The following is a 15,564-nucleotide window of genomic DNA, read 5'->3' as shown; positions in this document are numbered from 1 at the left end:
TTAAAATTACTGGAAGAACGTTTGTTCATAATTTTAACAATTGAACCGTGAAGGTTTCCCGTAAGCAAACAGAGCACCGTGAATGAATTGAAGAAGGGCAGCCGCAAGACTCAAAATATCCAAGCATAATATTTAAATATTGTGATTATTGACATTAAAAAGCGCTCGCTATCTCCCTCCCGCTAGATGCCGCCAAAACGCTTCGGCTAGTGACGTCATCGGCGCGCGCCGCGCTCGGTCTGCGACCATAACAACGCCTGATAACGCTCACTGTTATTGATTTCATTGATAGCGCAATATTGATCGGAATTTATTCGCACTGCCTTTAAGATCCCGCACACGTCGTCCCTGAGAGCGACACACGGTGAGGCTGTGAGTCACAGATGCGCGCGAGTGTTTGAAAGGCTGGGCTTTGTGTTTTGTTTGATTGCTAAATAAATGATCTAACGTTATTCAGATCTGACTGACTGATTATCTCACTATAGGTCATTTTTGCTTATAGCTTCCTGATGGCGTTAGACTTGTATGCGTTCATGTTTTCATTCAGTTTGATTTTCGATCAGAATATTACAGTCAGATTTTCCTCTAATAAATAAGAAAATCAGTCTACGATCCGCTGATTTTACTGCCTAAACAAGAGATTCACACCAGTACCACAGTAACACTAGATCACAGAACCTTAGATCATCATATACATACCACACGATTATAAAAATCATTCATTATATATATATATCAGGGTGTATAACAGAGTATATATTACCACATGATAGCATCACTGAACCGTGTTTTGTGGTTTACCGTGGTGATACTATATTGATAATGTTATATGAAGGTGGTATAGACTGTTTAAAAGTACCATGTGCCAAATGCTTTTAACAATAAAAAATAATAATAAAACTAACTTTCTGAGTTTTTTCTCTCCAGAACTCAATGTAAAAAGACGCCTTGCAGAATTAATTCACTATAATAATGACAAATAGACAGGATAGGCATACAAAATAACTAATAAAAAAAAAACAAGACAATTTTAAAAGCATATTCAGTGTTTAAAAGAGTTAGGCACATTTGGTTTGCAAAATTTGCTTACAAAGTACTTGTGTGCTTGAAATTGTTTGAAAATGATGGCGCATATGTGGGTCTATATATAGTACACAATTTTGTGTAGTGTTTTTAACGAGACCCTAACCAATACCTGTTACCCACACAATACTTTTTATGTTATTTCTGCAAAGTACTGACTTCTCATGAATTTAATATCAAATCAACAACATTGTTTTATTCTTTGTTATTTGATTCAATCTTTTTTTCAGCGTGCAGATTAGAAGAGTACATCCACACTGCCGGGAATTCCAGCGTCTGCGTGTCGATGGAGGAGTCCTAAACACAGAACGGGTGGAGAGGACCCCGGGAGGAATGGGGTAGCGTTCTCGATGAGGGTCCCGGCAGCAAACAGCTCCGTTAGGGCAGAGTCAGGCTCGGGTGAGATGCCTGAGAATGGACGCTCCAGGAGGAAACGGGTGCCGAAGACGTGTGACTGCTGCGGGCCCAACGGCAGGCCCCACGCGCTGAAGAAACGCGGCCGCAAGAAGAAAGAGATGCTGAGCCAAGAAGAAGAAGTGGCAGCGGAGGAGGTGGTGAGCTCGGCGGCAGTGGACTCGGTGGTAACTTTGGAAGCGGACGCAGCTTCTGAGATGGAGGAGGCACCGTCTCCTAAAGGGAGGACTGAGGGTGGGAGTGAAAGCACCGTCCTGGTGAACGGCTTGGAGAACAGCATTCATGCCAACTGTACACATCCCTGTGACAACACAGAGCTGAATGACTTAACAAAGAAACCCGCCGATTCAGAGCCGGACGTTTGCACTCACACTGATGCCATGGAAGCCGAGCCGTCCAGCTTGAGCACTAATGTAAACAAGGCCTCCTGGGACCATCACTACTGCAAGCCCCTCGCTGGGGAAAACCAGAACCACTCCAGGGAGGAGACGGGCCAGCCGTCTGCATCGCCTCCTCTCGAGTTTACAACTGAGGGCATCATCGAGTGGATTCATGGTAGTGTTCGGATGATCTCCACAGCTTCTGTTGATTTCTGGTGTCATGTTTTAGTTACTGAACGTGCTTTTTATCTCCCAGAATTCCTCGAGCAGTTCTATGGGAAATACGGAAGCTTCACCCCATTAAGTGATACCGACGTCCTCGATCACCTAAATAAGACATTTCAGTCTGATCTAAATGACAGGCAAGTTTAATCCCTAATGAATCATTTTTTTCCACAAGCACAGTACAAAATCAAGTCCAAGTCCAGTTCTCTGTAATCAGTGAAAGGGTCGGGAAGTCAAAAATTATTCTTTCATTCAGCAAGGACACATCATTCAGTTGATCAAAAGTGACAGTAAAGACTTTTACACTGTACAAAAAAAGCTTTTCTTTTGAAATTTCTATTCATCAAAGAATATGAAAAAAATATATCGAAAAAAGTTTCCACAAAAATATTCAGTTTTCAACATTGATAATAATGAGAAATGTTTCTTGAGCAGCAAATCGTTACATTTTTATTACATTTCCAATTAATGTAAGAGAAAAAGTGTGATTTGATGTGTTTAAAACTAGCTGTCTCTCATGCTAGATTACATTAGATATGTTAGATAACCACAGTTTTCACATTTCAAAGAATGGGATTTGTGCTTCCACTGTTTTTAGAAAAGTAACGGAACACCAGTTTATGCCCAATTTGTGGAAATTAGCATAAGGTTTAGGGTTGGGTGTCCTAATTTCACTTCGTATTCTGTATATTCTGCTACAGGATGAAGCTGATAACAGCAGAAGTGGCCAAGTACAGGGCTGGTCTGGCCTGTGCTCCTATGCATTTCTTCCAAGTGACCTACAACAAGCACACTTTGACCTTAGAGGACCTTTCAACACTTGATGACCAAAACTGGGTCAATGATCAGGTAGACCTATTTAAATCCATATTTCTAAGCAGTATATGCATGTACACTGAAGTCACGCAGGATGTGTTTATCGGATTTTGCAGGTGATTAACATGTATGGAGAATTGATCATGGAAGCTACAAATCATAAGGTAAAAGCATTAATGGCATCCACTGGAGCTCTGTTCTGAATCTCGTACAGCTGAGATCCCCTGCAGCCTTGTGTCTGTGACCGAATCACAGCTGTACTGAGATTCACAACAGCAGCACACAAGAGTGTGTGAGTCAGTCATAAGCTGTGTTTAGTCCAATTATCAATATTTTGGGGGCTAATATGTCTGTAGTGTAGCAGCAACACGAGCCCAGCTCACATAGTAGACACTTTCTGTTGGACAACGAAGTGAATTTCCCTGACCAACTTGAACCTGTTGTGAAATCTGTTTGGGGAAATCCTTCACCCTCATGAGAAATTCCTGTTTGCGTGGAAACCTATTAAATGACTAGATTTCACCCAAGAATATGTGATAGTTGTAGTTATTTAAGACTGGTATGTTTTCTAGAGGCTATGCATTACTGGCAGAAAGGCATAATAATAATACTACAATAATAATAATAATGATAATACTTGCTTTCTGTATGTTTAAAAAATATATATATTTATACGGTATATGTATATATATATTGGAAATCAGTGTTATGGCTCTTATTTTTCACATTAATTCTGATGGTTTAAGGTCCATATAGAAAATGAATAGACATTGTTTTCTTTGTCTTTTTCTAGGTTCATTTCTTCAACAGTTTTTTTTACCGACAGTTTGTAGCAAAAGGTTATGAAGGAGTGAGACGATGGACCAAAAAGGTGAATGTCACGACACGCAAAACTTAGGGCCCTACGAAATCCGGTTTATTTTTTCCCAAATTACGTTTTTTTTTTGTTTTAAGTTTTCTTTACTCTGTTTTAATGGTTAAAATAATGTATTAATCAAAAAACATGTCTAATTAATTTAAATCATGAAATTTACACAATTTAACAGCAATTTGTCAAAAGTTTAACAAAATTACATATTTAAGGCCCTGTGAAATATGTTTTGTTTTTTCTGTAATTCAGTTTTATTTTTTTACCAAATTCTGTTTTTCATTCATTTTCAAGATTCCATTTGAATGGTTTCAATAAATTTTAATAATCAAAGGCATCTCTAATTAATTGATTTAAAAAAAAAATATATTAGTTTTTTTTTTTTTTCCAGAAATACTATGTATTTACATTTTTCTGCTAAATAAATAAATAATAAAATAAATATTTTTTCTGGTAAATATTCCTTAATAATGTTTTAATAATAATTTTATTAAAAGTGATAGTTATCATCATTACATTAAGTAATATATTTTATAGATTTAGATGTACTGATCTTTTTATTTATTCATCCAAAATTTGGCAAATTCTGTGACATTCCGTGTTTTACAGTAAATTCTGTTTTTTATGACTGGATTCCGCATTTTCTGCATCGCGGAAATCATAGGGCCCTAAAAACATCACATATTATCATGCATCTCATCTGTGCATGATAATGAGTCTCCTGTAAGTCTTTCCTAAGTCAACTTTTTGTTCTTTTCAACAAATGCCCACCCAAAAATTCAACTTCTGTCATCATTTACTCACCCTCATGCTATTCCAAACCTATATGACATTTTTTGTGCTGTGGAAGAAGATAGTTTTAAGCCCATTGACTTCCTTTGTATGGACAAAAAAAAACATACATTACTCAAAATTCTTCGTTTAGTTTGTCTAACTGTTTTCTATCGAAATAATATGGAATGTGTCCCATTGCTGTTATTTGAAAGAATTGAGGCACTTATGTGGATTCCAAATAATGTAGAGTGCCTAATGTCTTCTGTCTTGATTTGCTCAGGTTGATCTGTTTTCTAAGACACTGATCCTGATTCCTCTGCACCTGGAGATCCACTGGTCGCTCATAACCCTGGACGTCTCCAAGCAAAGCATCAACATCTTCGACTCCCAGGGCATGCTGTTCAAGTTCGCTGTGGATGTGAGTGCTTTTGAAGGGTGCTTCAGACTGAAATCCTCAGAGACCTGATGTGTGTGACTCTCATCCACAGAACATCCTGAAGTACATCCTGGCAGAAGCCAAGGAGAAGAAACAAGCCGTGTTTCAGAAGGGCTGGAAGATGGTCATCAACAGGACCATTCCACAGCAGAAGAACGACAATGACTGCGGGGTTTTTGTCTTGGAGGTTAGGAATGTTTCTGTACAGCAGAACTGGGTGGTCTGACGATACAAACAGTTCTGTAAACCGCTTTTGGGCATGAAACTTGTGGCGACTCGGTTGCATTTTCATTCACTGCTGACTTTTGTGCTGATTTTTAATATCATGAAATGAAAATTCACCCTATATATTTTCTAAATGCACGGTATAGATTTCGAGAACATTTAATCTTTATTAAATCTCTTAAATGTTTGGACTTGGAGCAAATTATTGAGCAAATGTTGGTGTTCAAGATCAATAAGATCCTAATGTTACTCTTAAGTTATATATCTATAATAAAATGACTCCTACCATGATATATAATCTTTCATTATGCAGTACTGCAAGTGCCTGGCGTTCATGAAGCCGCTGCTCTTCACTCAAGAAGACATGCCTTGTGTCCGCAAGAGGATCTACAGAGAGCTGTGTGACTGCAGACTGTCCGGCTGTCTAAACCAAGACAAAGCCTCGTAGACTGGTGTCTGGATGATGAACGCAACAGGAGGGAAAGGACTTCACAGCAGGACAAAGAAACCCAAAGTTCTGGTCAGGCAAAGCTGGAAGGTCCCAATATAAGAGCCTGTCGGTTTGCTGGAGTTCTTCAGGTCACGTTTACCTCCTCGCATTACATCGGCGGCTCAGAAAGGCCTTTTCCCAGCATCCTCAACCTCGAATTTAACGAAGCCTGCAACGACCTCTCAGAGAACCAGGTGGCTGTTCAGAAACAAGCGAGAAAATCCTCAGCTGTGGAGACCTTTTTCCGTTTTCCACAGATTCAAAACCTCACGCACGTGTGGATATTTTTTTTTAACTTATTTTATTTTAAATTTTATTTTTTTGCATCTTGTAACACAGCCATAACACAGATTATGTGTTTCTATCAGGTTTCTTTTCGTAAAGAACACAGTTTTTGCTTTGCAGCATGAAACGTGAAGGACTTATTATAAATGTCACGCCATTGTTGAGGTACAAGAAGCATTTATAAAGGCTTTTAATGAATGTACTGTCAAAGACCAGAATTATACTTGTACAGTCAAGCTTGTAACTTGAAAGCAAATCTTGTGGCGATACCCTTAAAGTCCTGGACCAGATTGCTTTGTTAACATTTATATGTTCCCAGATGTTTCTAATGAAAAAGCCGCGGGATTGATGCTCAACATCAGGCTGCCTGCTGTAAACCGCCAGCATTATTTGGCCATTCTGCCGTTCTCTCACTTCTGAGCACTTTCCGTTGTTGTTCCTCGAATGCGTCAGCAGTTAAAATGATTTTGTAGCATGTAGATTTGTCATTAATGGAAGTCAGTTAAAGGTCATTGTTAAATGAGCACAGTGAGGCTGTTGCAGTGAAAGCTGCAGGTTTTTGCCTTTTATTTCTACTCTTTTTAATGAAGACTGATCTGAAAAATATCAGCTAAACCTGCCGTTCTGTCATTGGTTCATACAAACGCTGAAAGCCAAGCTATATTTGATTCTTGCGTTTGTGATGTGCTCGAGTCGTCATCTTTATGGCCATCTTTTCTGTTCTGTGTGACGAGCGTTTTTCTATCTTGTGATGCAGTTTGGCACAAAAATGTCAGGATAGTAGATTTATAATGTTGTCAGTTGACCCAGCATTCAAGACGATACTGTCATTTAGTTACTTGAACCAACGAATCATAACCTCAGACTGAGTTTCTGACTACTAGTTTCATCATTATTTAAAAATACATAAAACCATGTTGAATAAGCAGTGCCGTGTCTGTCGTTGTGTTTGCAAACACTTATGAAAGGAGGTGCTTAACCCTCACAAAATGCTGATTTTCCACCTTAGAAGGCCAGTGTAAATGGAGTATTTGCAACCCTGTTATCAAAATTTGAGACATGTCTAAATAGTTTAGAATCCTTTTTTTTTTTTAAGTAATAAAATAGTTTTATAAACACTAGAATGGGTTGATGTTTAATTGTGTAATGACGGAAACTGATTCAAGGAGTTGTGCACTAATTACACAATGTCTTTTTTTTTTTTTTTTTACATCAGTGCTGATTATTGCCCTGTTCACTCTTCTGAGTTCCAGTTAATGTCAGCAAACCGGACTAAATTCACTGGGCGACACATTTTACATTTAGGATTATGCATGCAGTAGATGCATCTAAAAACAAACAGTGGGGCTTTTACAAGGCAGTTTATATTAAACGCAATTTATTAAAAATAAAAAAAAAGAAAGAAAGCCTATACATTCCAGACTAGATGAATTTCAGGCATGAATATTCCTAAAGCACTAAACTCTAATATGTACATCGCACACACTGGATCTGTTACTGCGCAGCCCTGTCCGTATTCATTGTTAACCTAGAAAAGCAAACGTTTAAAAAAATTCTGGCGAAAGGCATGTTCAAGACTTCTGCACCAACTTCCCATAACCTCCTCTGGCGGGGTCATAGTCCTGCCTGTACTCATCTCTGACCTGGAAACACAAAGAACAGGCTCTGACTGATAACAGCTACACAGTCACATCACACGGAAACAGGACACACACATCTTGTAAAATAATGCTGCATGTACAGTGGGGTCCAAAAGAGAGGCATAGCAACAAAACACTTAAATTGCATAGAACAAAAAAAATACTGAGATTGAAAGGCTGAAAAGAATCTTTAGGAATGGAAGCATGAAGATGCTCTCGGGCTTCTGGACCTCGATTCACAGGCATGTTTTTACACTTGTGTTACTAGCAAAGAAAACAGTTCATGAAATAAGTGTAATGATTATTGTGATCATAGCGGTCTCTTACCTGCCCGCCTGACTTGCCCCGGCCGAACTGCCTGCCCTCTTTAAAGCCTGCGTCCCAGTCTGTTCGGATGATCCGGTCATCCAGCCTCGAGCCATTGATAAACCTCATGGCATTCTCAGCATCAGCACGAGTGTAATATCTTCACATCAGCAGCTAAAGAACTGACAGCTTCTGTCTGTGAAAGCAAATCTTGGCCGAAAATAAAATGCGACTGTGATCAAAGACTTATTTTAACGGACTAATATCATAAGAAATTAAATGACTTTATACTACTCAACAATGATGAGGAATTACAAGCAAAAGTTGCATTTCTTAAAGGGACAGTTCCCACAAAAAAATGAACATTTTGTCATTTAAAGGGATAGTTCACCCAAAAATGTTGTGTTCTACTGAAGAAACAAAGTCACCTACATCTTGGATGCCCTGGGGGTAAGCAGATAAACATCACATTTTCATTTTTGGGTGAACTATCCCTTTAAGACCTTTGTTCATTTTCAAAACGCACAAAAGTAGAGCACAGCAGCTCAAATGTGCAGTTTTGGTGGAACTGAATTTCAATGCAAGGACAGAAATCACTCAGGTTTCATTAAAAGTATCTTCATTTGTCTTTCTGATGGGTTTGGAACGACATGAAGGTGAGTAAATGATGACAGTTTTCATTTTTGGGTGGACTATCCTTTAAAAGTTTGATTTGAATTGCCAGAGAGAGAGTGTATAAAATGATGTGTAAGTTATTACGTTTTTGAAGAAAAAAGTGAGCCAAACCTTCCCTAAAAGAGTTGAGAGGGCTGGCAGAGGGAAGATTGAGGGCTCACATGTTAAGACAACACAATATCACAGCATTCAGGTCCTCTGTTGCAGAAACTGAAAGGATACTCGACGAAACAGAAGCCGCAGGCGGTCTTCTTGACTTTGTCGAGGCCGATGACGATCCTCTTGACGTCTCCGCTCTTGGAGAAGAGCTCGTGCACCTGCTCCTCTGTGGTGTAGAAGGACAGGTTTCCCACGTACAGCGAGCAGCTCTGCTTCAGCAGCTTCTCCTGCTCGTAACGGTTGCCCTGCAGAGAAGACAGCTTCAGCTCTCCTGTGCGCTCCAATGGACAACTCTCTGTCTGAGGTCTTGCACACCAACAGCCTATGTCTTTGTTTTGTTTTTTAAATTAAACCTATACTTTTATTCAGCAAGGACGATTTACATTTCAAAACATCAAAGAGTCCTATAAAAAGACACTGAGTCACAGTTTTTAAATATCAAATCAGCAAATTAGAGTGATTTCTGAAGGATCATGTGACACTAAAGATTAAAGTAATGGCTGCTGAATATAGAGCTGTCATTATATCAAGTATAAAATATATTAAAATAGAAAACAGTTATTTAAAATGTAATAATAGTTCACAGTATTACGTTTTTTTACTATTTTTGATCAATTAATGCAGCCTCGGTGAACACAAGAATCTTCTTTTTAAAAACAAAAACCCTGTATCTAACATACCTTTTTAAAAGGAGCTGTATGCATTAAACCGATTCTATCTGAGTAACAGATATACTAAATCATATTTATTATCCAAGGGCTGCCTCACAAAAGGTAAACTGTAATGTGGAAGTTGTTTTTTAAATAAATACATTCAAGGAACATTATCCATAAACATTTGTTCAATTGCAAAAATGTAATTAACTATACAGTTAAGTTTGTATAATACATAAATAAATAAAAGAGAAAGAGAAAAATAACTATAATATAATGGGGAAAATATAAAAGGTGCCAGAATGTTTGATGCATCCTTATCAAAAGGAAAAATAATGCTCACCTTAAAATGTTGGTCTCTATACTGGCTTACATCCACATATGAGTCGCTGAAAAGAGCATTTAATTTAATAGACATGGTGAAATGAATAAAATAGATTCAGATTCAGAGAAACAGAATCAAATCAGCATGGACGTAATGAGAGCGGAAACGCGTCCTTCTTCTTCCTTCAGTTAACAATGGTTGAAGAGTGCATTACCGCCACCTACTGACACTCACTCACTCACACACACATTCAGATGCTTTTATTTGTATATTTAATATAATAATATAAATGTTTTTTAAACGTTTTAGAGGACTTTTGCCTACTTTTCAGCTAAACCATCTCGGTCAGGCTGATAAAATGAAATGAAATGAAATAAAAAATAAAATAAAATAAAATAAAATAACATTTCACTTTGACCGATGGCTCCACTTTTCATTTGTTTAATACAAATCTCGTTTTGCCCCGCGAGAGCGGCGTCAGCAGTAGCGTCACTGGCGAGATCCAGCATGGACGTGAACACAAACAGCGGCTCCTCTGCGCGAGCCGAAAGAAAACAGCAAGAAAAGGCGAGAATAATCCAGCGAGAGAAGCAGCGACAGACGGTGAAGACGGTATGAATGCGAGGCATTATATCACTAACAAATAACGTCATTATAATGAATCCATATGAGCAGAAACTGTAACGACGCGAAACAGAGCGGCAGCGTTACAGCCGGCGAGACGAGCTAATTATCTCAGTTCAAAGCCCTACAGAGATTTTCATGGGAACCGTGGTTTGTGCCAGAATGCCGTTGCTAGTACAGTTACAGTATAAAAACGGGTGGTTTTGTGCCATTTTCGACATGTAATCAACGAAATTAAATTATAGTTGGATTCCGAAGGCTTCTCAGTGTTTGGAGGAGATCCAGTGTTATTTATGTCTGTTGTAGTCACAGTTACTCTACCTGCGGTTGCCATTGTTTAGGCCAGTTACAAGAAAAGAAACTCCTGTGTGCAGCTGAGTCTGGAGACTGAAGTGTGTGTCTGTGGCAGGTCTCCAGGCTCCTCCAGAAGGCCGAGGCGGAGCGGACGCAGGAGGACAGGGCTCTGCTGCAGGAGCATCAGGACACGGTGCAGGAGCTGAGCCGGAGACAGAGCCGCAGATCCCTGCTCAAGAGGAAACAGGAGGAGGTGGACACCAAGCACCATATACCGCTGATCTGAAACAGGCCTTGGAAAGCTCTTTAAACTCTTAATTCACCCTTCCACAAGTTAAGGTCTTAAATCAGAACAACAGTCTTAAAGGGGTCATATGATGCGATTTCAATTGTTCCTTTCTCTTGCTTTGTAAAAATCGAGGCGTTTCAGAAAGGCGGGGCATAGAGGAGAAACAATAATGTACAGTGTGTGGAAAATAATGTGTTTTTTAACTTTAAACCGCATAAACACATTTCATTACACCAAATACACAAAATAATGTTCTTTTTAGCAACGTCATATGACCCCTTTAACTTCAAAAAGTCATGGCATGGCACAGCAAAAAAATCTTCCTCAGTACAAATATCCAAACATTCTTAAATCAAGATACATTTACTGATGCAAAATGAAGAAATGAAGTCTGGTTTTCTGAGAAACTGAATAAAATTTTGTGAGTTCATGCTTAAAACAAGAGCAAATATCTGAAAATGAAAATCTTGTTTTCCTTTTAAAATGAGTGAGTCCATTAGCATATATTTGTTCTTGTTTTAATCATAAACTTGCTTAATGTTTAATGAATTTGACAGGAAACAAGACTTCTTGCCAGTTTGTAAATGTATCTTCAATCTTTAGACATTTGCACTGGAAAATGACAAAAATACTCAGAGAAACGTCACTTTTTGATCAGAGAACTTATAAGTTATTTCTATATTCTAGTGGTTAACTTGGAAGCAGAGCTATTCAAGTCTTACGCTTTTTTTTTTTTTTTTGGAAAAATAATTAAAATGTTAAAACTTTGAAGTTTTGCTACGACACAACCACTCGTACACAACTCAAATACAACTCATTATGTGCTTCCTAAACATTTATATTTAGATTACATATTGGGTTCCCTTCAATTTATTCCTTAGACCTTCATAAAACCTGCAGAAACCCTGATGCAGATACTGAACATGCAATGAAATTGCCTACTGTATTCACTGAAGAACTTCTGTCTGTTAATAAAGCTGTTCTCCCTTCAGGTGTCGTATGGATGCATTCCCAGACACTACATCCAGCATGTTGCCTTTGTCCTTTAATCCAACAATTATGCTGACAATTTATTGTCAAACAAATAATACTTTGTATTGTTCTTGCAATTAGTGTTGTCAAAAGACCCGGTATTTTTTTCACTGGTATCGGTACCGAATACTGAAATTTTGGTACCGTGACAACACTACTTGCAATTATTAATTTAATTTACGATTGAATCCTCAGATCCTGTGGCTTTATGGAATAGCAAAGTGCCCAGCAGATTTCACAGTCTCAGCAGATGCAGTACTGTTTGATGCATTGCTTTTTGCATATTTCACTTTTTCAGTGATCATATAAATGTGGTTGTGGTGGTTGCAGGTGTTTGATGATGCTGAGAACCTGAAGGCTAAAGTGAGGCAGATGGCGGAGGCGCTGCAGCAGGCCAAGCATGTGGTTATCTACACCGGAGCAGGAATCAGTACTGTGCGTCTTTCTCATCTGTGCTGGAAGCTACAAACACACTCACTGCCATACTCTTTAGGAAACATAGTGGCCTGATGAAGTGCATTAAATACATTGAAATATTTGTGACTTCTGCTCAGTTTAGTAATACCAACATGTGTTGTAAATGTTAGATATGTTGTCCATCTCTGTGTTGGTGCTGTGTTAATTATGTGAGTTTGTGTGTTCTCGTCAGGCCGCCTCTATCCCAGACTATCGGGGGCCCAATGGCGTGTGGACTCAGCTGCAGAAGGGCCGATCTGTGAGGTGAGGGGTCCACTATTACACTGCTTCCTGTCTAAAATATGGCTTTAGAGTTTAAGATTCAGTCCTGCCTATTTATTTATTTTTCTAGTTGGGTGTGTTCTGGTGCCACATGTTAACATCTGTCTGTCTTTGTATCCGTCAGTGCGTCAGATTTGAGTCGAGCTGAGCCCACTCTCACACACATGTGCATCTGGATGCTACACAAAGTCAAGATGGTGAGTGACGACACAGGTTTTAAAGGGGTCATATGATGCTGCTAAAAAGTATGCACCAAGAGCTTGTAACACTCCAAAGAGAAAGGAAAAATTGAAATCGCATCATATGACCCCTTTAAGTGAACTGTTTCTGTGAATGATCAGAATCCCGCATACATATACAGCACACTCACATTAAACTGTTTGTACTACCGTATATAGCAAATCTCAATTGACTGATTGTTTTTATATATATATATATATATATACACACATTTATCTCTAATTTCAAGTGTTCTGTCCAAAAGAGTAGTTAAAGGGATAGTTCACCCAAAAATGAAAATGTTGTCATTTTCTCACCCTCAAGTTGTTCCAATCGTGTATGAGTGACCAAACAGTTGCTGGTAGCCATTGACTTCCAATATGGAAGTCAATGGCTACCAGCAACTGTTTGGTTACCAACATATATATAAGCAATATATACTACATAGCATCTGCCTAGCAACTGCCTGATTTTTTTTTTATTTCAGCACAAAATGTAACCATATTATCACACAGCTCTTCATATAATGATGTAGGGTGATATATATACTATATAACAAATCTGCTTGATTGTTTGTCATTACTAAATGTAACTATAATCTAGTCTAGCTAAGCACAACTATAATGCATAAATATATTAAGATATTATGAACATTAATTTCTTTCAGTAAAGCTTCTTTGAAACAACATGTATTGTGAAAAGTGCTATACGAGTAGATTGAATAACAATTTCCATCTTCTGCAGGTTCAGCATGTGGTCTCACAGAACTGTGATGGTCTTCACCTGCGCAGTGGGTTGCCCAGACACGCTCTCTCTGAACTCCATGGAAACATGTTCATCGAGGTCTGGGAATGAGATTTTTCATATTTTAAATTTGTCATAAATTTTGAAGTGAAAGTGTCTTGATTCATTTGTCTTAAAGGATAGCGCAAAGATCACAAAATCCAGTGTTGAGGAAAAAACATTATTTAAAATCTGTTCCTATAATATCCAATGTTTTGTTTATTATTCTTCCCTTCTACAGGTGTGTGATTCCTGCTCTCCAGCACGAGAGTTTATCCGGCTGTTTGACGTGACGGAGCGCACGGCGCTGCACAGACACGGGACGGGCCGCCTGTGTCCTCACTGCAGAGCAGAGCTCAGAGACACTATAGTTCACTTCGGTGAGCGTGGCACTCTGGAGCAGCCGCTCAACTGGAAGGGGGCCGCTGAGGCGGCAGAGCAGGCTGACCTCATCCTGTGTTTGGGCTCCAGTTTGAAGGTGAGGATATGACTTCTGCAGCTTAAAGGGACAGTTCTCCCAAAAATGAAAATTGTCATCATTCACTCACCCTCATGTTGTTCCAAACCTGTGTAACTTTCTTTATTTTGCTGAACACCAAAAAAGATATTTAGAATTTTGGTAACCAAAGAGTTTTGGTTCCAATTGATTTCCCATAGTATTTGTTGTCCGTATCATGGAAGTCAATGGGAACTGAAACTGTTTAATTAGCAAAATATCTTCAAAATGTATTATATATTTTATTAAAAAAATAGTATGTTCCACAGTCGGTCATACAGATTTGAAACTACATGAGGGTGAGTAAATTATATATCCCATTAGCCTTTACTATGCGGCAGCAAGATTAGTTTTTAACAAGCCAAAAAGAGCGCAAGTCACACCCGGGTGTGCCTCACACATCCTGAAAAGTGAAGCTGCAGGCTCTTTGATCACCCCCTGGTGGCTGGCTGCAGTACCGGTCATAAACCCCGCCCTCCCATGTAAACGAATGGGACTTGAGTCAAAATAAAAAAATTAATTACGCTTCCAATACAATTTTCCGAAAAATGGTTTTGGTCATTTAAGGTAGTTATCATGCTAAATTGTTAAATTGTTATATGTTAAATTGTTCGTTTTTGTGATAAGTTTGATGTTAGCAGACTCTGCCTCCAAACTAATCTCTACTGTGCAGACTCTGGCTCCAAACGAATCTCTACTGTGCAGACTCTGGCTCCAAACGAATCTCTACTGCGCCGACTCGGGCTCCAAACAAATCTCTACTGCGCCGACTCGGGCTCCAAACAAATCTCTACTGCGCCGACTCGGGCTCCAAATGAATCTCTACTGCGCAGACTCGGGCTCCAAACGGATCTCTACTGCGCAGGCTCCAAACTAATCTCTACTGCGCCGACTCGGGCTCCAAACAAATCTCTACTGCACCGACACGGGCTCCAAACGAATCTCTACTGCGCAGACTTGGGTGCCAAACGAATCTCTGCTGCGCAGACTCTGGCTCCAAACGAATCTCTACTGTGCAGACTCTGGCTCCAAACGAATCTCTACTGTGCAGACTCTGGCTCCAAACGAATCTCTACTGTGCAGACTCTGGCTCCAAACGAATCTCTACTGTGCAGACTCTGGCTCCAAACGAATCTCTACTGTGCAGACTCTGGCTCCAAACGAATCTCTACTGTGCAGACTCTGGCTCCAAACGAATCTCTACTGCTCAGGCTCGGGCTCCAAATAAATCACTACTGCGCTGACTCTGGCTCCAAAAGAATCTCTACTGCGCAGACTCTGGCTCCAAAAGAATCTCTACTGCGCAGACTCTGGCTCCAAACGAATCTCTACTGC

The 15,564-nt window shown here is 39.2% G+C and overlaps 3 protein-coding genes and 1 long non-coding RNA gene across 6 annotated transcripts in view; 2 read left to right on the top strand and 2 right to left on the bottom strand.

The window, feature by feature from the left end:
* Positions 1 to 205: 205 nt before the first annotated feature.
* senp5 (SUMO specific peptidase 5) lies at positions 206 to 6,510 on the top strand. 3 transcript variants are annotated; one of them, XM_016459542.1, is made up of 9 exons: positions 206 to 364; positions 1,321 to 2,052; positions 2,134 to 2,239; positions 2,804 to 2,951; positions 3,035 to 3,082; positions 3,712 to 3,789; positions 4,841 to 4,978; positions 5,049 to 5,183; positions 5,535 to 6,510. In XM_016459542.1, exons 2-9 carry the CDS (start codon positions 1,434 to 1,436, stop codon positions 5,667 to 5,669), a joined length of 1,407 nt encoding a protein of 468 aa, XP_016315028.1. In that variant the 5' UTR covers positions 206 to 364; positions 1,321 to 1,433; the 3' UTR covers positions 5,670 to 6,510. The 3 variants fall into 3 exon arrangements, with proteins under 3 accessions (XP_016315028.1, XP_016315025.1, XP_016315027.1); XM_016459539.1 differs by having other exon boundaries at positions 1,314 to 2,052; XM_016459541.1 differs by having other exon boundaries at positions 352 to 372; positions 1,314 to 2,052.
* Positions 6,511 to 6,579: 69 nt separating this feature from the next.
* On the bottom strand, positions 6,580 to 9,974 carry ncbp2 (nuclear cap binding protein subunit 2). The gene is made up of 4 exons (XM_016459543.1): positions 9,773 to 9,974; positions 8,840 to 9,021; positions 7,964 to 8,102; positions 6,580 to 7,639 (listed from the first exon to the last, which is right to left on the bottom strand). The coding sequence occupies exons 1-4, from the start codon at positions 9,845 to 9,847 to the stop codon at positions 7,568 to 7,570; spliced, it is 468 nt and encodes a 155-aa protein (XP_016315029.1). The 5' UTR covers positions 9,848 to 9,974; the 3' UTR covers positions 6,580 to 7,567.
* A 225-nt stretch (positions 9,975 to 10,199) lies between these two features.
* Positions 10,200 to 15,564, top strand: part of sirt7 (sirtuin 7) — a 17,588-nt gene continuing 12,223 nt past the window's right edge. The window contains exons 1-7 of the mRNA XM_016459537.1: positions 10,200 to 10,366; positions 10,788 to 10,925; positions 12,324 to 12,428; positions 12,643 to 12,713; positions 12,856 to 12,928; positions 13,695 to 13,793; positions 13,975 to 14,211. Of these exons, the coding sequence (XP_016315023.1) occupies positions 10,262 to 10,366; positions 10,788 to 10,925; positions 12,324 to 12,428; positions 12,643 to 12,713; positions 12,856 to 12,928; positions 13,695 to 13,793; positions 13,975 to 14,211 (828 nt within the window). The 5' untranslated portion in view covers positions 10,200 to 10,261. The remainder of the gene's footprint in view (positions 10,367 to 10,787; positions 10,926 to 12,323; positions 12,429 to 12,642; positions 12,714 to 12,855; positions 12,929 to 13,694; positions 13,794 to 13,974; positions 14,212 to 15,564) is intronic.
* On the bottom strand, positions 11,686 to 12,302 carry LOC107667827 (uncharacterized). The gene is made up of 2 exons (XR_001631822.1): positions 12,149 to 12,302; positions 11,686 to 12,063 (listed from the first exon to the last, which is right to left on the bottom strand). It is a non-coding gene; the product is annotated as an uncharacterized LOC107667827 (long non-coding RNA).

The sequence above is a fragment of the Sinocyclocheilus anshuiensis genome, unplaced genomic scaffold (genome assembly GCF_001515605.1).
Source record: "Sinocyclocheilus anshuiensis isolate Anshui unplaced genomic scaffold, SAMN03320099.WGS_v1.1 scaffold2209, whole genome shotgun sequence".
NCBI classification, from domain to species: Eukaryota; Metazoa; Chordata; class Actinopteri; order Cypriniformes; family Cyprinidae; genus Sinocyclocheilus; species Sinocyclocheilus anshuiensis.
Note: the sequence above shows the minus strand (reverse complement) of the source record. Positions and strands in the feature narration are given on the sequence as shown.